Raw genomic sequence first — 23,516 nt, 5'->3', positions numbered from 1 at the left:
AGGCTGGTGACTCTTTTCCAGCAGACTCGTCAGCTCAGGAGTTTTCTTGCCTGCATGGACCTTCCATTTGTGGTGTTGCCAAAAGACTGGGATCACCTAAAATTTTCTGACTTTTTTCATGTTTATTCATGCATACACCAATGATTCATTGATGTAAAACCATTTCAGTTCAAAAGTGAATGCAGGAGTTCTGGTGGACAGGAGTCCTGGCAGTGTTTCTCTCTAATCCTATAGCAAAGGGAAAAAAAGCCTGGACAGCAGCAGATGTATCCAGTAAACCACACATGGCTGCATATTTGTTAGCACTAGCTAAGCTTCCACTGTTTTGCTTATGATAACCAATTTGATGAGGAAAGCCAATTTAGAGAACAGGTATACCTAGCAAAGAAGGGGAATAACATCTCTGTAACAGTTGCTGACTTAGTGCAGAGGACTGTCTGTCATAGAAGGAGACCTAACCCAGAAATACATGAGGAAGCAGCACATACAAAATATGCAGAAGGTCCACTTGGCTGAGTAAGGAGCTTCTTAATGAGCTAAAATGGGAAAAGCACATATGGAGATGGAAATGGTGGAAATGGAGAGCACATATGTGGAAACAATGACAGGAAACAAAGCACACAATCCTTGTTCGGGCACAGGAACAAAACTAGGAAGAACAAAACCCAGCTGGAGCTAAAATAATGGGGGACAGTAAAGGGAACAAGAAGAAATTTTACAAGAACTAGAGCAACAAAAGGAGGTTCAAAGAAAACACTGGTCTGCTGCTTACTAGGGGAGATAAGATAATGATGGATGATACAGAAAAGCCTGCAGCCCTCAATAACATTTTTGCCTCTTGCTTTTTAGGCTAAGTCTAGATCTCTTCATGTACAGTTTGGGAAGGAAAGTTGGGGGGAAATAGTTTTGTGAATACCTGAAGAAGCAGTATGTGTTCAAATACATGGGGCCACAAGGAATCATCGCATCCACGAGTGCTGAAAATGCTGACAATGTGATTGCAACACCACTGGTGAGCATGAAAAATCACTGCTATTACAGGACATCCTTGATGACTGGAGAAAGGTGGATTTTACATCCATATTAAAAAGAAAAGAGAAGGAGGATCTAAGAAATGATACAACTGTTGGCCTCACCTTAGTCCTTGGAAAAATCGTGGAGCATGTCCTCTTGGAATCAATTTCCAACATGTAAAGGACAAGACAATAATTGAGAAGAGTCAACAAGCATTTACGAAGAGCAGATCATGCTTGACCAATCTGGTTGCCCACTATGATAAAATGATTTGCCATGCAGGTGAAGGGGGAGCAGTGAATGCAATATAATTTTACTTTAATTAGGCTTTGGCACATTTCCAAAAACATCATCATTGATAATATGACAAAGTATGGGCTGAATGAAAGGATTTTAGGTAGGCTGAACACTTGTAAGATCCCTAAGCTCAAAGAATAGTCAGTGACTTGATGTCCAGATGGTGATTGGAAATGAGCACAGTAACTAATGGACTGCTGTGAAGACACTGCTCTGTATCTTCATCAACAGCCCATATGAAGACAGAATGTACACTCAGTAGATTTTCAGATGAGGCAAAATCAGGAGGTGCGGCTGCAGTGCTGATTGGTAGAACTTCAATTCAGAAACACGATGAGGTACTGGGAGCCTAGGCAAGAGAAACATGTTGAGGTTTCTGTTTTAGAGACTTCAGTAAGTGCAAAATTCTGCACCTGAGAAAAGCCCAGTGTGCCCGTGCAGACACAGAAGGAACTTGCTGAAAAAGAGGCTACACTGGCTGCTGAATTGTTTATAAACTAATAAGGTTCTCTTAGCACAAATAATGTAAACAGTGCAATGGGCTATATTAGGAGGAATGTTGTCAGCAGATCCAGAAAAGTCATTACCCTTACTTACCCTGTGCTTGTGAGCCCTCACCTGGAATAATGTTTTGTGTCTCCAGTTCAAGAAGGATGTTGAGAAACTGGAGAAAGTCCAGTGCAAGGCTACTATTACAGTTACAGGTGTAACTGAGAGGCTGAGCAAGCTTGCTTATTTTGGCAAAGAGGAGCCTAAGGGGATCTGCTGGGAGCCTGCAGTTAGATGGAGCCTCACAGATCATGTAAAAAACTCTTCCCAGCAGGAGCAAACAGTATAGAAGAGACCACGGCCCAAAATTGCCCCTTGGGAGGTTCAAACTGGTCATTAGGAAACTATTCTTCATTAGAAGAGCAGGGCAGCACTGGCAGAAGTTACTCATAGAAGTGGTAGAGTATCTATTCAAAGCCATTGGCTTGATCCAATGTTAGTGATTATCCTGCTCCAAGTAGCAGCTTGAGCAGAGGTCTCTTCCAATCAACATTTCTGAGACTAATTTTTCACACTATCTTTCTAAATATGTCCTGCAAATTATGAACTTTTTAAGGTTTTGTAAACATAAGCAGCAAAATCACAAAACCCCTCAGAAAAAAAGGACATTTTTTCATTATTCTAAAGTCAAATTCCTTAGCAGTAATAGATGAAACAACTGATTTATAGCCATCATTGTGCAGATGCTTTCAATGCTTGTACAGACAGTATTCACAGTGCTTTTCTCTAAGTGCCAACTTTAGTGCTCCACTGTGCTGAGAAAACAAGTACCCTGGATACCATTTTTATTTTGTGTACAAATTGTAGTGCTGATTTGATCTGTCTTATGCATGAACAGAGACTTAGAAATTCTTTGAACAGGCCAAATGTAAGTCAAGAGAACAACAGTACGGTCTATGCTTCCTTGAGAAACTGACCTTTCAGCTGATATGATACACAGTACCAGAAACACGTGAACAGTGATTCAAACTCATTCTGCCATCACTCAAACCAGTTGACCACAAAATGAAAATAACTGATTTAAATTACTAACAAAAAAAAAATCTATGTTAACTTATCAAACAACCTATAAAGCATATAATCTTAACATTTTATAATACTGGGAGCTGCATTATGAAGAAGCAAATCCAAATCAAGCAGCAAATCAAAGGAATCCCATGCATCAGACATAGGAGACCAATATGTGCAAATTTAATGATGCAATCTTGCAGAAAACCAACTTAATGATACTTTCTGAAACTTTAGTCCCAGGGATCTCAGAAAACTTTTCTACACCTTCAATGTTCCAGATGATGTAGAGATTTTACAGATAATCAATAATATCTTGAATTGGAGAATGAAAAGGAAGCATGTTATTTGTGACGCCACACTGATTTACATTTCACTAACAATATGAAGCAGGTATAATATTAATGCCTCAAGTCAAAGCAAGACTCTATTTGAGTGCCTCCATATACACATCTCCAACTATTTTCCTTATTGTGGCAAGACTGAATCTGCAAAACACTTGACTTCTTACATTCTTGTTTCTCATACTGTCTTCTTAGCCGCAACCAGAACTTTGCTTACATTGTTACACTTCCTATTTTCTTTTGACATGAAACCTAATTCCTTTATGATTAATGATTTGCCATTTCTTTGCTATTTTTTCCACCAATCTATACAGTTCTGGTGCTTTCCATTTGTCCAAAGCTCGCTCTTCCCTTTTTATTACCTTTCCTTTCATCTATCTTCTCACCTTTACAAAGACAGCTATGGAAGTAAATTTTTTATAGCCATCGTTCTCTCCTGAGCTGATAATGAGATCAGCCATGCCGCTACCATACCCCGTTTTTCATCAGATTTTACTGTTTCAGAAAAGCAGCTTTGACTAGCATGTTCAAGAACAGATTACAGAAAGTTTTACAGTTTTGACATTGCAATCCCACTCTTTTACAGCTGATCACTTTACAAGCTGCAATAAGGGTTGTGGACATAGTAAGGGCACTGGAATATAGCACCGTACACAAGCCAAAGCCTGAAGAAACACAGTTTTAGAAGAAACAACTCTTTCTCAATCTTGTTTTTATCAGTTTAAACAGTTTTTCTCCAAAATACATGACATGTAGTTTAACATGGACATATGGAAAACAGGGACATGAACTCACAAAATCAGGACTGTAACATAATTCTTTCATAATACCATTTAGTTTTCAGTCTTACTGCTCAGGAAATGAAAGAACAAATGCATTTTGTCTGTTTTATGCATGAAGGAAGAGTAAACTCTGCTGTGAAAAGCTTACAACAACATATATCCAAACACTTCATTCAAAAACACCTGGAATAGCAAAACTCCATCTTAAAGCTGAATCCTGAATATGAATAAACTTGGCAGCACTACCAAGTGTTAAGTACAGTGGAAAAGAAACTGTTTTTAAAGAGAAGAGTGTTTACAGGTATTTAAGGTGTTTAAGCAATAATGCTGAAATTTAAAACAGAACACAAAAAGTGACAGAACTCTGTCAGAGAAAAAGACCAGTCTATCTGGTATCTTGTCTGATGCTGGTGAATGATAGGTCAGCTAAAGTATAATGAAAAATGTCATGATATAAACATATAATGGTGCTGCCTGAAATACTCGCCCAGACTACACAGGATTTGCAGACCGAGGATTTCTTGCACTTGTTTTGTTAATAGCTACTTTTCCTATATTAATTTGCCCAGTCACATTTCATTATTCAAAATAAGAACATTAAGGAAACATCCCCTGAGCTCCTAGCAAATTGGCAGGATAAATTAGAAAATAACTCTGATGAGAAAAATAATGGGAAAATGAGATTCATACATGGAAATCCTGAAGCCAGGGACTTGATAAGAGTTACCAGCATTTAAGTGCTTATTCAGGAAATATACACAGTATATACCTTTTGGATATCAGTAGCATTTTAAATGTCAAACAAGATTCAAATGCATGGCATAAATTGCTTTCTCATTTGATTTTATGCAAATTTCGCTGGAGTAAATAGCAGTGGCTACTGCTTCCATTTTGTGAGAACTTACTTAGCTTTCATTTTTGAACCTAACAATTAAATACAAGATTTATATTACCACCTAATACAATACCTTTTAATCTTGAACCATCTGAATGTTGGTTGACACTCCCATCATTCTTTTATGATCTATGCCAGCCACAGAATAGGCTACTGCATATGCTGACATTTAAACTAGAAACCACTGTTTCTGAACATGAATTGTATACAGTGGAATTGAAAACAAAATTTTAATTTATTTAATTCATTTATCTTATCTATTATTTGATTGTGTCACTCATGGGCCCTCATCAGGACCAAGACCTGGCTCTGCTGGGTGCCATACAAACATACAGAAGAAAACCCGCTTCCCTAAAGGACTTAGCAGTGTAAGCCAGGAGACAACAGATGGCTGCAGACACACATATGGGAAGGACATGGAAACAATATGGCTGTATTAGTCAGTCTTACAGATATGGCTTCAGCATGTTAGCAGCCAGTGGAAGAGTGGCATTTTTAGGAGAGTTTTCAGAAGGCATTTGCTTTGCAGACATTTAGGAGAAGTTTCTTCTACATGGAAGGGCATGAAATGATTGGATGCAAGTTCGCCATGCATATCAGTGTCAGGGATGGAATACATATCATCACTTTTACATTGAGAATTTTGCTACTTGTGAAACATTTGCATATATTTGAATAATTTAAGATATTAATATATTACCCTGGTTGGACACAAAGAAGTTCAGATACTGCCTTCAGGTATTACCTCCTGCAGAAGCAGAGGTTATGTACTAATTTCCTGTGCTGAATCATTACCTGCCAATATTTCTGTGCTAGCTGAAGTATCCCCATGCTTAGTATATTTCCAAATACACCTTACTGATGTTTTCTGTTCTTCACATCTTCACATCTGTCAGGTTGTTTGGGTTTTTATTATTATTTTGAATATACTTTCATCAACATGAAATATTTTAAGTACAGTATCTTTCAGATAAATCCTACAAATATCTGTTTGGTTCCTTTGGACTTGCACGCACAGTGAACTGGAGTCATGCTTTTATTTTACACCATTTTAACTCCTGCTTATGATTTTGTTTTGCACCATTATAACTCAGACTGCTTCTACAATCCCTGGAAAGTATGAGGTGGCTCACATAGTGATGTCTTTCTTGTTTTCTTTTATTTAATCTCTCTTAATTTCACTGTGTAGTGCTAGTAGGCACGGTTACTCAGAATAGCAAATAGGACTTTAAATTTGCTGATACTTATTTTAATGTTTTCCTAGTATCTGAACCCTTTAAGCACAGACAGGTACTCTGTCAGATTAATAAATGAAACAGTGGTATAGTTATCCACCTTAAAGAAGGATAAGGGCAATACAAAACCTATGGAAGCATACTTTTCTTTTTCCCCCTTTTCTCCTCTCTCTTATCATTACTTTGGCCTATTGCTTTCCCACACAAATTTTGCTCTCTGGTAGTACTGTTTATCCCAAAATACATCAGGAGACATCAGAGTCAGCACAAATTAATTAGGTAAAAAGTAATCCTCGAAGTCTACATTCAAAAAGCAGTGCTCCCAAAGTTAAAGCATTTCAGGCATTTCATCCTCTTCTGCTCAAAGCAGTGAATTCAGAATAACCTGTTTTAAAACCTGAAACAGAACTGTCACTGCATAATCTTTATAGAACATATGTCTGTCACAGCCCTCTGAAAACGGTGGGGGAATGTTACTGAGAAAAAGAAGAAAATGAAAAGTCAACAAAATATCCACTGTGATTGCTAGGGGCCAACCTAAACCAGGTTATGTACCAATACTGCAAAAAAAAAAAGGTGTTTTTTTTTTTGTTTTGGAGGACTCTGATTGAAAACAAGTATCAAAACCAAGAAAAGAATTTTATAATATGGATAAAAATGTTCAACAAGGATGAGACCAAGACAAACTTGCCAATAAATTAAAACGCTAGAAGGCATTCACCTGCAGAGGCACATATTTTTGGGCATTAGCATGTTCCAGATTTCCTCTGTGTGCTTTTAGTAACAACAGAAAGGGATGGCACCATACAAAGCTATGCACATGTAAACAGAACCAACACGTTACTGTTAAAGGACTAAATGAATAAAAAAAAAAGGCACCCTTTCGGTACTTGAAAAACCCAACTCATAAACCAGCAAACAAATCCCAGCAAAACTGAAAGGGCTGCAACTCTAATTCACAATAGTCAATAACCCTGAAACCTGTCCTTCCAACATTCAAATTTCTAATCCTTTAGTTAACACTGTTTAAGGAGACACACATTTTTAAAATGCAAGAAAAATTATGGTTTTCTTACTCTTTAAATTTGAAGATGAGTGAAATATATATACCTGTCTTTTAATGCATTATGTATCTGTAGCTTTTCTGATATGTAAGAAATAAGTTTGTGGTCAGCTATTTCTCCTCTTGTTCCAAACTAGAATAACTCTTTGTTCCTCTTCCTTGCCCTCTAGTTTTATGAGGACAGAGGACAGCAAGGTAAAAAATATTTATAATTTATATTTATAATCTCTACTAAGAAAATTGGTGACTTTGAGGCAAAATACCTGTTTCATTGTGACGATGCATAATTAGGTATTTATTTGATTTAATGTCTTTTTGATGTAAAAATACTTACGTAAAGTGATATTTGGAAGAAAATGAAAGATGGAGACTCAGAGGATTATCCCTAGTCCCCTGAAAGACCCATTTCATTTCAATTAAAATCCCGAAAATAGCTGAAACTTTGGCTCACAGCTTCTAAACACCAGGTCCTGCTGTTGAATTTCCATCGTGAACAGTTCAAACTCAATTTGCTAGTGTCACACTGTTGGAGGCAGCTTAGTTTGCCATATCCCACCTTGCCTGGAGACATTAGTGGCAAAGGACCATGGGCTTGGGCATTTTCCAAAGCAGCTCTCTGTGTTGAACCTATTACTGGAACAGCTTCCAAGCACACCAGCTTTGCTGTTGCAGGGCAACTGTGCTACTGGATCATGAGCAGAACTTGTTTTCATCTAACCTGCATGTATTTTTCTCTTAAAAATACTCCACTTCTATCCTCAGATAACCTTACCTAAGCAGGAAGATGGAGAAGGATGAACATGAATAACGGAGAAAGCTCTTGCCTAGAGACAAAGAAAGTAGGGATGGAAAGAGGTTTGTTTCACAAGCAGACACAAGATATATGAGTCTGCTGCCTGCAAAAGTCCACCTGCTGGCATTGCACTATGGGACTGCTGAGAGAGAGATGGAAAACAAAAAGCATAAAAAGCTGGAAGATCTATGGAGAACAAAAAATTGTGTATAACTGACTGGATGGGCAGGCACTGAACAACTGAAAAAATTGACAACATTTCACTTGGTAAGGGAATAGATAAGAACAGAAAGAGCTGTAGGGTAACAGAAATTATCCCTTTGAACAGAAATGCTGATAAAAGGTTTCTGTCGGTGCTGCTGTAGACTTCATTAGCTTAATCATACTGGAATATTTCCTCATAAATAATAAAACTGAGATACTAATTTCGATGGTATGACTGTAAGTATTTTGGAAATAGCTATAAATAAACACATAGGCAAATGTTTCAGTATCACATCTGAAGGGCTTTCTGCCCATCTGGTACACACATTACTGGCCTTTAAGACTGCATAAGCCCACTGTGGCAAATGTAAGAGAAGTATGAGCAGGGGAAACCCCCCACTGTTTTATGATTTTTGAACCCTCTGAAACAATGCATATTAATATGAGTATTCTTGAGTGCACATGGATATGGGATGATTAATATAGAGATATTCCACAACAAACAAAGTTCATGCTCCATGCTTCCCTATTGGATTACTAAGATATTTAATTAAATGTTATTGAAATGGCTGATTAGGTGTCATGTACTTAAGTAATTATGTTTCTTAATTTTGCTGCTTGAATTAACATTTTAGTATACACCCAGTTCAACATACACACAGTCCTTTATGAAGGACTCTCAAAGTACACTGTTAGTTAAACTCACACTCATTTATGTTTTTTTAAGCATCAGTTGCAAAATAGTTTCACTAAACCCTTCTCTGTCCAGGCTGGACACATTTGCCCTTTGATATGATTCCTAACATGACTGAGGATGCAGACCAGATCAGGAGCTTTTATTTAGGGGTTTTAGAATCTCTTATTATATTGCTCAGAGTTTAAGAAGGATAAAACTTAAGTATAGTGATTATGAAGGGTCTGTAAATATACACCATTTATACTACATTGTTAAAAGAACAGCAATACAAGTTTTGTTGTTTATATAGGGAAGGATTTGATTTAACCAAACAGACAAAAATATGAATCAAGCTATTAAACACATACCTACAATTTATTTCAGTGGGAAAAAGATCTCCCAAACACAGAAACCCTTTCCGCTCAGAAACCCCCAGTAAAAACAAGGGCCTGATTTAGAGAGATGTTTCTCATCCATGTCCATGGTTTTGTGGAGAGTTGAGTGCAGGTCTCAGCTTTCCACAGAAATGGACAGTAATTTTGTGGTGATATCTTAAAAGAGCAGGATGAAGGGATGAGATTTCCACAGAACAGGAAAATGAGCAGCTCAAACCACCAACACAGATCCTCAGCTGTACTTTGCTTTGCTACTGGAATGCTGAAACATTAGCTTCATGATCAATGTACAGAAAGAGGGTGCACAGAGCAAGTCCTGTACCTGCTTCTGGGGTGAAGGATAGCACTTCTTGGCTCTCAAGTCACTTTGATCCATTTGTAAACACTGCTGACAGTCTCATTCATTCATGATTTTGGTAGTTTTAAAATTCTCCCTGACAGTTTTAAGGGGCTGCCCAATAATTTGAAAAGTTGTTACTTCTTTCAAATGATGTAATTCTAATTTGCTTCTCCGCAGAAGTTACTTGCAAGTGTAACTCAGCTGCAAGTAGCTGAAAATCTCTTGTAGCAGAGAAAGAGGACAGTTTACATTGACATTTTTAAAATCTTCCAAATGGCCCCACAGATCTGTTCTGTATACATGTTTATTGCTCATAATATGACAGAAAAAGCACTGCAGAGCCACTTGGGGCTTTATTCATCTTTTTTTCTAAGCAATTAACTTCCTGTTTTTATCACAGTACAGTTTCTTTCCCCTGAAATGAATCACTCCAAAAGAGATAAGGAGCATTAGGATTCAAAGCTGCCACTTGTGCATACACAGCTGTCGTTTCACTAAGTTATGTGAAACTTGCAAGTATTTCTAATAAAAAAATCTAAAAGAAAGCTTATTTTTCCTTGTACTGTTTTCAGCCTCTCATTTGACTTACAGCATGCTGTGGGAGCTGAAGAAGGCAATGGAGAACACAATCACACTTCCTAAATATCTGAGGTTTTTCTACAAACTCTGTTCACATGACCTGCAGCATCTCAGATTTAATACTTTTTTCATCCATCCCTAATATTAGACAAGCACTGAAGTACTGACTAAATTGCATTTTTCAGGTGTCTGAATTGGCCCATCACACCAGAATAAGGAAGCCAGAAGTCCTCTAGTATTAACTGCAGTTAAATATTAAGGCACTGAAGCTCATTAAACTCAATGGCACTGAGAACAATCATCACATCTTTAACTTTAGGACTAACAAATCCAACATACTGATCAAGGAATTGACTGTTGTACACTGATGCTAACTGACTCTTGGAACATTTTATGATGCTTAACTAAAAAAAAAAAGGGCATTTCATCATAGCATTTGTATTTCAAAGTAAATTTTTGGCATCCTTAAGTATGAACGGAAAAGTATTTTGCTTAAAATTTATTAAAGAGATTTTAAAATAGTCAGGGAAAGATATATGGAATAAAAAAACTACCCAAGATGTGTACTATGCACAAAAGGCATGCTCTTCTTCAAAGGGATTTTTGCATGCATGATTTGCTACATGTGGTTGTTTAGTATTTATTTTACTACCTGTTTGATTTTTGTATACCACTTCTAATCCAGCAAAACTGTCATGTTTGTATGCTTAAAACCAGGTTCCTAAACCAGTAGAGCAGATGACTATTTAACACACATTCATTTTCTAACCTGTAGGGTACTAAAAACTAACTTCAGATCAGACTGGCTATGTAAATCACAGACAGTAACTGTTGTTTCTATCTGCTTGTGGGACAATAGCATATGTTGTCAAACTTGATTTAATTAAAAAGTCTGTGCAGTCAAAACCAGCATGATGCATGACACTTTTGTTCAGGTTTTTTTTGCTAAGAAATGAGGATTCCAATAGGCTGTGTTTGTAAATCACTTTGGTAAAGAAAATAAACTGCTCCAGATTTTCCTTAGAAATGTTTCCTTCTTGGGAATTTTTTAACTAACATATTTTCCAAATGGCTAATTTGATTTTTCTTAACTTGAAACCTTTTATGTAGAAATTTACTAATTAAAATATACAGTTTCTCCAAATCACAGCTTTGTTTTTAGTCAAAACCATCATTCTTCTTTGTTTTTTTTTTTTTTTAATGAAAGGTTTTAAAATGTTTATATTGTTTAAAATTGATATATTGTTTTCTGAAAGTTCCCTCTCTGGCATACGTCTATGGCTGCAAGCAATTACAGAATATTTGGCCAGAAACTGACACCAACCAACCTTATTTGCCAGAATCAATGTTTAAGCAGCATTGCTATTTGCCAAAAAAAGAGTGGTAGACTGTCCTTAATGGTTGCTGGAGATGTAACTGAAACATCACAAGAAACAAACAGATCACAAATGCACCCCATTTCCCAACTCTGCCGAAAAGGAAATGGCACTAGGCAGGCAACAAGAGGAAATTTTCTAGGACTTTATTCCATCAAGACTGACCCAGCCAGAAAATGATGGGCACTGCGGGGCATTATAGATTAAAAGTGCCTGACAGCTTCAGCAAATGCAAACTAAGTTATACCTGCCAGAAAGACATGAATTGTATAAAGGGGTAGGAAACCATCTCAACACTGAACTCAAAAGAGTCTTTCAGTGGGTCTCACATTAACATACAGCTGAGTGCCACTCAATAGTAATGTGAAAAACATCAGGCTGCTGAGGGTTGCCAAAACATGATCTGATGTTGTGCATTCAGCCCTGAGGCTGTAGATCCACTTCCTTAACTAAATAAATCAGGGGACATCTGTTTCTGACAACAGCACTAAAACTGTAATTCCACTGATCTTTGCATTTGAGAGGAAAAAATATCTAGAAGACTAAATATAATGCAAGTGTCACTACCTTAATAAGTCCATAATATGAGGCATGGACACATCCTTTTCCTGGAGGCAATGAATCAAGTTAAGCATCAATTTTGATCACAACTGTCCCAGAGAAAGTCCCAGCTTGTTGGACCAGCTTTAGGAAGGAAAGAATTTAAACAAATCACATTCCAGTTTATCCTGTCACAGGATCCCAGAATGACTGAAGTTGGAAGGGACCTCTGAAGCTGACCTTGTTCAACTGCAATTCAAGCAGGGTCAGTGTGTCCAGACAGCTTTTGAGTATGTTCAAGGATGGAGACTCCATAACCTCCTTGGACAACATGGGCACAGTGAAAATATGTTTCCTGATGTTCAGACAGAGCCTCCACTGTTTCAGTTTTTACGCATTGCCTCTTGTTCTGTCACTGGGCTCCACTGAAAAGAGCCTGGCTTTTTGTACCCCCCTTCAGGTATTTATACACATTGATAAGATCCCCCAAAGCCAAGAAAGAATTTCTCAAGGCTGAACAGTCCCAGGTCTTAAAACTTTATGTCACAGGAGAGGTGCCATAGTCACCTCATGATGTTTGTAACTGGACTTTCTCCAGTATGCCCATGTTTGTCATGTACTGGGGAGCTCAGAACTGGACCCAGTACTGCAGGTGTGACCTGTGATGATTACATTCCTGTTCATCCCATGACAATGTTACACAGTGATGTCTGCTGGTCTGTGAAAATCACTTTAACTCCATGAGGAAGGATGTATTTTTATGTACGTATGCCATTTCCATTGATTAGAAATGTAAAGATGAAGGGAAAATGGATTCTCTTTCATCCACTACACCAAGAATGCCTGATTTTAAAACCAGCTTTTTATAAAGTGATTGATGCACAACTACGTTCCAACAAAGGTAATTTCCCCAATACTTAACAACATAATCTGTATAATTTAGAGTAAAAAGGTGTAACAGTTCAGTTTTATAAAAAACCCCAAAGATGTGAATTCACGCCTTCTTTTGCCTCTAGAAAATATCTGGAAATCAAGCAACTGGAGAATACTGATGTAACTGTTAGGGGGACCTCAGAACAAATTCTCTGGGGTTTTCTTCTCTATATGGAATATGAGGTATGAAAATTACAGGAAAACAAAAAGCAAACATCATCCTGAGCAATAGACAACACATTTAAAACCTTTCCTCTCAGAGCTGCTACAAAATCCTTTTTCCTATATTAAGGGTCATTCAAAAACTGAACACAAGGAAATAGATTTTGGTAGCCTAAAACCTTTTCTAACTGTTTAATCATAAAACGCTACAATGTAAATTATATATCATAGTACAAGGAATTATTTTGAAAATTTATGCTGTCCTTAGTTTATCATTATTATCAATCTACTGAAAAATCTACAGATCTTTTCTAATGAGTATGTATCTGTCTAAAATCCTTGAAAAAAGCATTAATCACATATCACTTTCATTTTATTTTTTTTTTTAAATCTGAAAAACATGTTAACCATTAATAGATCCTAATTGAGTATGATTATTATAATGGAAAATTCTTCTGTATCTCCTACTAGAGAACTATGTCTCTCTCCTTTAAGAACTAAGGAGGAGTTAGTCTTAAACTCTGCTAGTGCAAAATGCCCAAGGTCTGGTCTGGGCAAAGGCTTCAAATGAAAACTGGATTTAGATCTTGTTAAACCACATAAAAATAAAAGTTCAATAGCCATATATTTATTTTTCTTCAACTCATGAGGACATGAATATAGATATTAGAGTTGTTGTTTTAGCTTTAAATTCAATTCAATTTGTCTTAAATGGACACAAACCAAAATTACAGCTTCTTGTTGACTAACCACAAAACACAGCTTTTCTTTAGACAACATTATAGCACGTGGAACAAGAATTAAACCTTCTCCTTCAGTGAGCAAAACCTGAACAAAGCTGTGGAAAGTTGTGCATTTCATTAGAGCATTTTTAGTATCAAATTGAAAATATGGTGTGACTATTAATAAAGATTCTGCTATTTAAAGACAAAAATGCTGAGATGTTCAGATTGAATTTCTGCATAGTATTTATCTCTGAACACCTAAAGAATGCCGTAATACAGAAATATCGTTACTACAATTCCTATCTATTGAAATCAATGGGAAATTGTACAAGCAACCATTTGTGAAAATGGAATGGAGAACACCACTATGCCTTCACCTTACAAAAATATGTTTTCCATCTACCATATAGCTGGTTTCTAATCATCAGGAAGAGAGTGGGTAACATAAGATAAATAAGAATCCTCCAGCTCCATGGCATATAACGTTTATCAAAGTAATGCTCCTAAAATATCTCTGATGGGATGAGAATTTCTTTGGAACACACCCACAGTAAGAGAAGATTTTCTTGGATAAGAACAATCTGTTTAAATAATAGTTTCTTGTGGCCAAACAGAAGGTCACAGCAGTTCAAGAATAGAACTATGACTGCAGACTACAGATGCTACAGACACTGGGAAACCTCTCATGTATTAGGAAATTTCAGGGACAACAGATGGACATATGTGGATCTGCTGAGCATTCATGCTTCCCACTGAACTGTTTATTAACTTCACAAGTACACCAAAAGTCTAACAAAGCAAATAAACTTACAGGACTTTTCTTTCTCACAGGAAACAGACTTTTTCATAGTTTCATTTCAGGTAGAATTATGGGATGGAAGCCTTAATGGAGATGTTACTCAAAAGAAACAGTCGAAATAGATTATTTCTGCTTTTGCCATTAATGTGGCTTACGGAAACATTTACAAGTGCAAGTGCTTAATGAATGGGAGAAATAATTGCCTCTAACAATGCAGTGTGACATTAAAACAACTTAAAAGTTAAAGAACTCACCGATTCTTTTCTGCTCATAGTTTTGCTTTGGGAACGGGAGCGGGAGATTGTATTGAAAAAGGAATCCTTTTTTGATGCAGACAAAGGTGGAGATCCTGTAAATTCACGTCCTCCAGACAAGCTCTCTATGCTTGGAGATGAACTGATATTTTTTGAACTTTGGCCTGTAAAGCAAGTATAAAGTAACAAAAGAATTAATCAATGGGCTGTTTCTTTTCCCTGTAAATACTTCCTTGTCTTAACTGACATTCACTAAGATTCACAGATAGCTCAACACAGAATGAAATGTGTCAGCATGCACTGTGAGATTGAAGGACTCCTCTGACACAGAATAGCGTATATATAGATACACAGACAATTACAGATATATAGATACATACACAAACACACAGCATCCAAAGTGTGTATATATATATGCTAAATGATATATATATATAATCTATATAAATACCATCTTAATAAATATACCCTATTATATCCACAGGCTGAAAACCAACTCTTGCCTATGTGGCATAATGAGTACTAACTCATATTAAGAAAAATAATCTGATGTCATAAATACTGCAAAGGAAACCCTTTTTCTCTCAACAAATAAACCACAAAATTTGGCAAAGACAGTTAAGAACAATGGATTGAACACTGAACATCTAGATGACAATATCTAGGCTTACAAAAGGAAAACATAAATTAAGTTTGGGAAAGAAAGTTCTCATGCTTCAAATTTTAAGGCTGTCTCTAACAGGCATTTTGATGAAATCTACTCAATAGTTGCTTTTTGTCATTTCATGCAGCTTTTCAAAAGAATCTGGTGTTGTTTGCTGTTGTAGTGAAGACATCAGAGTAGATGCCTGGGCTGCTACACCATAACACTGTATGCAGTGAGACAATCGTTTGTAAGGACCATTTCCTCCAATTGAGGCCCACAGCATGTTTTGAAATAGTTAATTTAAAATTTTATTTTGATTTGCTCCAGAAGAAAATAAACCAAATAATTATTAATGCCTGTTTTCATTAACTTCCATTAAGAAAATGTTAAATTAGGACAGGTGATAGTTTAAACAAACCTTTCTGTGTATGAGGAAGTCAATCCAGAGTGAGCCAATGCACTTCTAGAATTTTCCACTCTGAAAAAAATTAAACTAAAGCTCTAGAATTCTTCTCTTCTCTTGTTTTGTCCACTGTTCTGATGAGTTTGCTTTTTCCTTTTTCCTTTCCTTTGTTTTTAGTGCTACCATCTAAAGAATTAAGAATGATCCTCTGAAACCAAATCACTCAGATATCTCAGGTGCAACTTCATCTCCTTTGCAAGGCTGTCATCAAATTCACAGAAACCAGTGGTTTCCCACCATCTACGCCAGCTTTACTCCGAGATAAGCAACATATTACCTCAAAGACCTTGCCATGTATTTAGTCTTTTGTCATTGTGGATGCACTACCAGTTCTGAAAACACAAAACTAACTCCTTTTCCAGAATGGGTTACTGTTCCCTTCATTATACACTGTGGTCTTCCTCTATGAGACAGGTTTCTAGAGAATAAAAGAAAACTAAAAGACAAAGAAATGAGAAAACAGAGGCAGAAAATGCTGCAGAAAATGCAGAAAGAAATTTAGATTTAGACACAAGAGGAGACCAGCTCTGCTGAGATCAAGCATGTTAAACCAAAGGAAACTAGAAAAAGTTGCTCACACAGAAACATCTCAATTAAGTCACTTAAGACCTAGAACAGTAAGTGTCCTCAAAGCAGCATGGAAGTCATGTGGTTGGCCAGTGCTGTGGTTGGCCACCTGCCTGGCGGTGACAAAGGCCAAGCCAAGTTCTCAACGGTGTCTGACCTACGCAGCATATATTGCACAGCTGCAGCCACATGAAGCCAGCAACTCACATTTTCTTAAGAGAATAAATGCAGAGCTACTCAAAACGTCCTCTTAGCAAGAAGATTGTTAAATGCCAAGAAACTGAGCTAGCAAAGTGTCACATGTGACAAAACAGACCAAAAAAGACAAAACACAATAAAAGATCTACGTTTAATGTTCTTGACATTTTCTGCGAGAAAATCAGCATATAAACTGCTTCCCACTTTCTTCTTCATTCTCTTCTACCTTATTTTGCTCATCTCTCCCTTATTATGCCCTGCTTCTCATACTCCTGTGGACCTTCCTCTGTCTGCCTCTCCTTCAGATCCTTCCACATTGCCTCTTCTGCTTCTTCAAGTTCCTTATTCCAACTTCTTCCATTATAGATTGTTTCCTTCTCACCAACTTAATTAAAACTGCTTTTTCATGTTTCTTCTTAGCCCTCCTCTACTTACCACCTACCACTTAGTCTGAACAGCTTCCTTAAAGTGCAGGAGACAGAGGCTTAACTTTTGTCTTCACATTTTATAGAGAAACGGGGTATGCATTAATCATATGAATATGGATCTTCAGTTCTATAAGTGTAAGCGGAAAAGGAGAATACACTGTGTAGCAAACAGCAATAATATTTCTGTCAGAAGGAAGTTTTTTTTAGAAGATTTCTAATTTTAGGACAAAATCATGTCACTTGGCAACACCATTATCCTTATATTTGCCTTTATATAAGAAGACGACTTTTTAGGCATTTCATAAAGGCAATTTACAATGGAACTGTGGTTTTACAGTAGGTAAAACTTAAAAATAGGTTGGAACAGATGGAATTACATATTTTAGCAAATAAAGCACTTTTAAAAGAAATTCACACAGCTAAGCCAGAGCAGCCAATATAAAAAAAAATCTATTTGGTAGACTGAGTAAAGTACAATGAAAAAGTATTTTATAATGCATAAATCAGATTAAATGGACTCTCTTTCTCATCCAAATAATAATAAGATATCTTCCACATAGGATCAAGATTAAAAAATCCCCAACCAAAAAAGAAAAGGGTTAAATGATGAACAGTGCATGTTTTTCACATATGTCTCCACTTCATGGCCTGTGCCTAACCCACTTCATCTGCAAAGTAGCAGATTATGTGTTAAAATTTCATCTAATTTGAGAGAGAGACACTTTAAACATATTTGAGGAACCCATGAACATGAAATAATACAGTTTGGTAAAATGACAGAACACATGATTTGTAGGGAATTTTTCCTCTGTGTATTCTGTCATTCAGTTCTAAGGAAAAAAGTCCAAAATATAACAGGAAATTGAAAAGACAGAGAAGTATCCTTATGGCCACCACTTTACTTACTAAATAGCTACTGTTCAAAAGATGGATCAAAGTTTAGAGGAATGGAATATACAACTACCTGCATAACCAAGCAAGAGAAGAAATATGTGTAGCTGAGATTTCATGGACAGAACAATACAACTGTTTTAAAAGGGAATTTGCTCAAGTAATACCAAGAGCTTTGTCTTATCTGGTTCTTATGGACCATAAAATATAACGAAAATGAAAGATAAAAGCAATACAAGATGTAAAGAAACCAAGATAGAGATTTGGTAAACCGGAAATGATAAAAATGCTATTTCTGTATGTTTTACATGCTGATAAAAGGAACATTTAGGATGCACTTTATCCTCCTGCATGAACAAGCAGACCTGAGAAAACTATCACCAGGAAACACTAAATTTTTATTCAACTTCAAACATGTGAACAGTGCTATGACACTATAGGATTATTTGGGGATGTGATCAAGAATTAAGCAAGACAGAAAGAATAGCACTTATGAATAATTACAGTGGGTTGCAAGTCAGAAAGCAGAGTTCTTGGATTCAATTTCCAGGAGTCATCTTTTCTACAATAGTAAATAAGAAAGTGGAAAGACAAATCACATCAATCATACATGTTTTCTCCAATGTAACAAAAAAAGCCATCTATCATTTTTCCAACACAGACTTTTAGTGGAACATTTAACTGAAGTCACTGTGATGCTCTTGAATTCTTTCAGATTTATTATGCGTGCATCCATTTCCAAGGCAATAACAAGCCTCACCTAACTTTGGAAATAACACTGTAGCACCAATGCAGAGATTTTAGGATCTTGGGAGGATTACACAAAATGCCATTTTTATCTCCTTTGTCATGTGTCTTACTGATTTCATACCTTTCTTATTAAGCAGTGGGGTATGCTTTCCTCACTCAATAGCTAAACAAGCAATGCATTTGAGAGTTTCTAGTGTGCTCAAAAGAAAGAAAAAAACACCAACCCAGAACTGTTACCCTCCATGTAGAATAAAAATGTATAAAGTGATGCATAATAACTAACCAAACTCATCTCCTTCTTTAGCAGCTTAATCAGCAACTTGAGAACATCACTGAATCAAAACTCTCATTTTCCTCTGCTCATTCTATCAATCTTAGAGAAATACGTTATGCCTCCCTAAAAGAAGATTAGAGAAATCTAATCTCTGACCATCTAAGCACATACAAGAAGGTCCTAAAGCCAATAGGAAACAGACTGAAGAAATACCAAGCATGCAAATTAAATAAATGCTTACAAGGCACACAGAACAAATAGTTAAGGATTTCTTACGTAAGCAGTAGTCAGAACACGCTTCTGTGTAGGATGTCTCAAATATATATATACGCACACTAAAATGCATAAATAGTTCACAGTAATGATGCTCAGGATTTCACGCACTAAAAATACGCACTTCTGAGGCAAAACCTGTACCTTCATGTGCTGGCTTCCAACTGGCTCACTACTTCCCTGTTGCTAATGATACTGGGGCTGACTACTGGCTTACAAATATTCTGCCCCAAAACTATTCAGAAAATACACAGGTGTGGTAGTGGGAAAAGGAACCAAACTGTTGGTATGGCTGGTAGGGCAGAGGGTGGAGATATGTAATATCTTGAAAAGAAGAAGAAAAAGTTTAAATGTCATGTGATGTATAATAAGGACTTAGAATAAAGTAAAAAACATTGACAAGAGGAGTGGAGAAAACTTACAATGAAAGAAACCCAAGCTTCATGTGTTGCTACATTTGAGTTAAGTTATAGTGGAGATAACCATGAAATTTCGGAGGTCTCTAATAAAATATATGAAAAAATCAGAGGAGGACCACAAAAAGCACACAAAACTGGCAGTTCATTCTGTTTGGCCCCTACAGAAGAAAGAATAGCTTCACAGATATAAGGAGAACAAGGACAAAGATACCAAGAAGAACAGAAGTACAGCACAGTATATATAATTCAAAACCAGTCTGAACTGCTCATCTATTACTCTGTAGTTGCTATAGTCAGGATGTAGAGTACTAAAATTTGCAAAAAAAGAATGAAATGAGTTTTATGAAACTGTTCAGATAAATTAGTTTTCCCTTTTCTCCTACACTGAGACTGGAACAAAGGCTTCCATCAAACCATCTCATCACACAAATCAGTATGCTTATTACTTCAGGCCAAGGCAGGTAAGCTCCTCATTACTCAGTTGCATCAAAGTAGCTGTTCAACTCAAAACACCCGCCTCAAACAGAACAGGGAAGTAATGCAACCAAAAGAGGCACTGATGGTCCCACAGGACAAAGGTGAAATAGACGACAAAGTACAAGGCAAATACACATTTTCAACGAAGATGGATGCTGGTGTACAGCGAATGCAAGTGAAGGGCCACACACAGCACACCAGGGAGTGATGAAGTGAAGCTGAGTTTTTTCTCTACACAACAGTGCCACTCGGTGGATGGCCAAGGGCAGTGAATGGAGATGCCACGCTTGGGACAACACGCGGGGCGGCTTTGCGGCAGTACCTGGGAGGGCAGGGGGATGCTGCGCAGGGCCCGGCAGCCCAGCATCTGCCTCTGCCTCGCCTGCTGAACAAACAACAGTGTTAGAAGGTGTCCCCAGCTTGTGCAATTCACTGACGTAAAGAGCTGTGACTGCGGGGTTTGTCGCTGGAAGCCCCTACTTTGAACACAAACAGCATTGTGAGAGCTGGCAAAAAACTCTGAAAGTTTTAATACTCAGCACATTATATCCTGAATTCTGACGTGTGCAGAAAAGCAGTGGTTTTAAGAGATCAGTTTATAGCTAAATCTAAACTAAAACAATCAATCAAACCCATTCTGCACTGACAGTGTCATTTTGCTAGTTTGGGGGAATAATATTCTTACTATCAATAAGATTTCATAATTGCCTAAAAAATGTGTATTTTTTTAAAAAGGAAAAAAAAAAGCATTTGTTAATCAGTGTTTTAGCCCTTTAAGTTTTATTCAGTTCTGCTATCAGTAAGGCCAACTTCTTTTTCCTTCTGAAAAAGCACACTCATTTTCTAGACACAGTTCATAAATAATTCTAAATAAGGAGATTACTTCTTCAGGGCATATTGGGTGGCTGTGGAAATTCTGTTCATGTTACAACAAATACCACAGAAATAACGGCTCATAAAAACAAACAGTAGTCTGGAAACTCTTTAAGCAGCTGATCATAGTTTTGGCAAAACTTCATCTTCAAACTGGTCCTCTAATGTGTCCTTGTGATAAACCAGCATTTACATCAAAAGCCTTTTGGATTTCAGCGTGAAAGGACCTAGAAGGAAACTATCAGGGAAGAAGTGAAAAAAATAAGTGCCTTTTTTCTGGCAACACACTGCAGTTTGGGATTTAAAGAGCATCCAATATTTGAATGCTCAAGAACCCAGCGGAACACAAAGGGCAACAGTTCTGCCTTTTTTTTTTCTCAATATTTTTTTGTTATCAATATTTTTCTCTTTCAAGACAATGAACTCAAGTAACAATCCAATGAACTCGACTGGAATTCAGCCTTTGTGCTAATGAATTCCTTCACTGTGTAGGATCAAGAAAATATTTGAATCCCTTTTCAGGGATTTTTACTCAGGTTACCTTGTGTAACTAATCAGCAATGATAGCTGATCTTCTTCTGTGCCGAGGACAGACTGAATGGGATTAACATACTATCAGGAGGAACTGAACTTCCAGTTAGGTGCTGGATACTTCTTTCAACTCTGATTTGTAATGTTGAAGACTCATCTGGAATTACGGGCTTGCAATGATTTATTTTTTTTATGTTAGTCTGCTGTTTTTTCATTTACATTCTGTACATTATACGTGTATTTTTCTTGAAGGACTTCAGTAAATACCCAAACTTCAAAGTGAGAAATAATTACTATTGATTATGTAAACCAATCATCCCTCGTCTAGAGTACAGCACAAGCTACCCCTGGAGGTGGCAATAGGAATGACACTTGTCACTGCTGCTGTCTGTGAGGGGTAACTCTCTAAACAGAGCTGTTAAAGCTGGGAGAAGATTATTTTGCCAGTCTTGCAAGATATTTTGTTATCAAGGACTTCTTCACACTTAATAAAAAAATAGTTCAGGCAATTAATTTAATCCCTTCAAACTTATAATCTACGTATTAATTTAAATTATTAGCACTACTTGAGTGTTCTAAACCTAAAAGGTGTAATACAATACGAGGGAAATGGATGGCTTCTTTTATGACTTGGTGCCTATCAATCAGACTTACAGCACTTTGGTCTATTATACTGTTCAACTGAGCATCTGTGAGTGTTAGATCGACTGCAAGTGCAGATGCCTATCAATTTAAATCCTAAATCCGTGCCTCTGCCTATCTCAGCTAGATAACCAAGCTCCAGGAAGTTGAGCAGAGCTGAAAATACAGTGAAGAACAGGAATATAAGACAATTAGTGACAGCTAGTCAGCAACTTGGGAGCCCTATAGTTACAAACAATGCCAAATAGCTTTTAGATACTCAAAAGTTAGAGCAGAATCCAGACTTTGAAAAAAGCCAGTGTAGAAGGTAAAAAGGCATGTGTAAAGTTAATCACAAAGAGGAGTGGATGAGAGCTTCTGAGGCACGAATACATTCTAAATCCTGAATCTTAATGACTGGGATGGAAGTATCTGCAACTTCTCAGAGCTGTGGGAGGTGCTTTCATTCACCGGAGACTGTACAGCAATTTCCTAAGGTGCTGATACTGTCCTGCACAGAACTGAAAAGACTTATTTGCATTTTTAAGGATTGATGGAGGTGGTGCTGAGCTGTTTACAAAGGTATCTGCATCAAGCTTCAAACTGGTCTGCACCACACTGTCACTGCAAAGAGGGTTAATTTTTTTTCTGCTAAGCTATTCCTACATTTAAACTTATTTCACTGGGCAGCCTTTAAGACACTTTCTTTCTGTTTCCTCCGCCACAGGCAATATACTGCTAACTGTAAAGGTCTGGAACAACAGCACTAATATGCAGAACAAACCTCACTCATCTCAACTGATTAGAGAAAGTGTATTTACGTTTTGTTGCCTTTAAATTACCTTCAAGTGTTGTACCAAACATATAAACAGCACAGGGTGAGAAGAAGCTGCAGGTAATAAAGCACTGCAGTTGTTTTTATTTTATCTTACCATGAAAGTGCTTTGTGCCCTACATCATAAATTCGGTAGCTTTACCAAATCTCCAAATTCCTGTTGGTACGGAAATACGACAATGAACAAATGTAATTACAATTTTTCATTCTGATTCTTCTGTGGGAAGTGTGAGGTGCATTTCTGCATGATGCAACATGTTGTCGCATACAAGTGTAAATAGGGTCATCCTTGACCAGCTAGACCAAG

General features: G+C 37.0%; 1 protein-coding gene across 2 annotated transcripts in view; it reads right to left on the bottom strand.

The window, feature by feature from the left end:
• Window positions 1-23,516, bottom strand: part of TBC1D5 (TBC1 domain family member 5) — a 317,301-nt gene that overhangs the window by 24,975 nt on the left and 268,810 nt on the right. For both annotated transcript variants that reach the window (XM_031044993.2, XM_031044994.2), the window contains one exon: window positions 14,964-15,127. In XM_031044993.2, the coding sequence (XP_030900853.2) occupies window positions 14,964-15,127 (164 nt within the window). The remainder of the gene's footprint in view (window positions 1-14,963; window positions 15,128-23,516) is intronic.

The sequence above is a fragment of the Melopsittacus undulatus genome, chromosome 1 (assembly GCF_012275295.1).
Source record: "Melopsittacus undulatus isolate bMelUnd1 chromosome 1, bMelUnd1.mat.Z, whole genome shotgun sequence".
NCBI classification, from domain to species: domain Eukaryota; kingdom Metazoa; phylum Chordata; class Aves; order Psittaciformes; family Psittaculidae; genus Melopsittacus; species Melopsittacus undulatus.
This window is presented reverse-complemented; position numbering and strand designations above follow the sequence as displayed.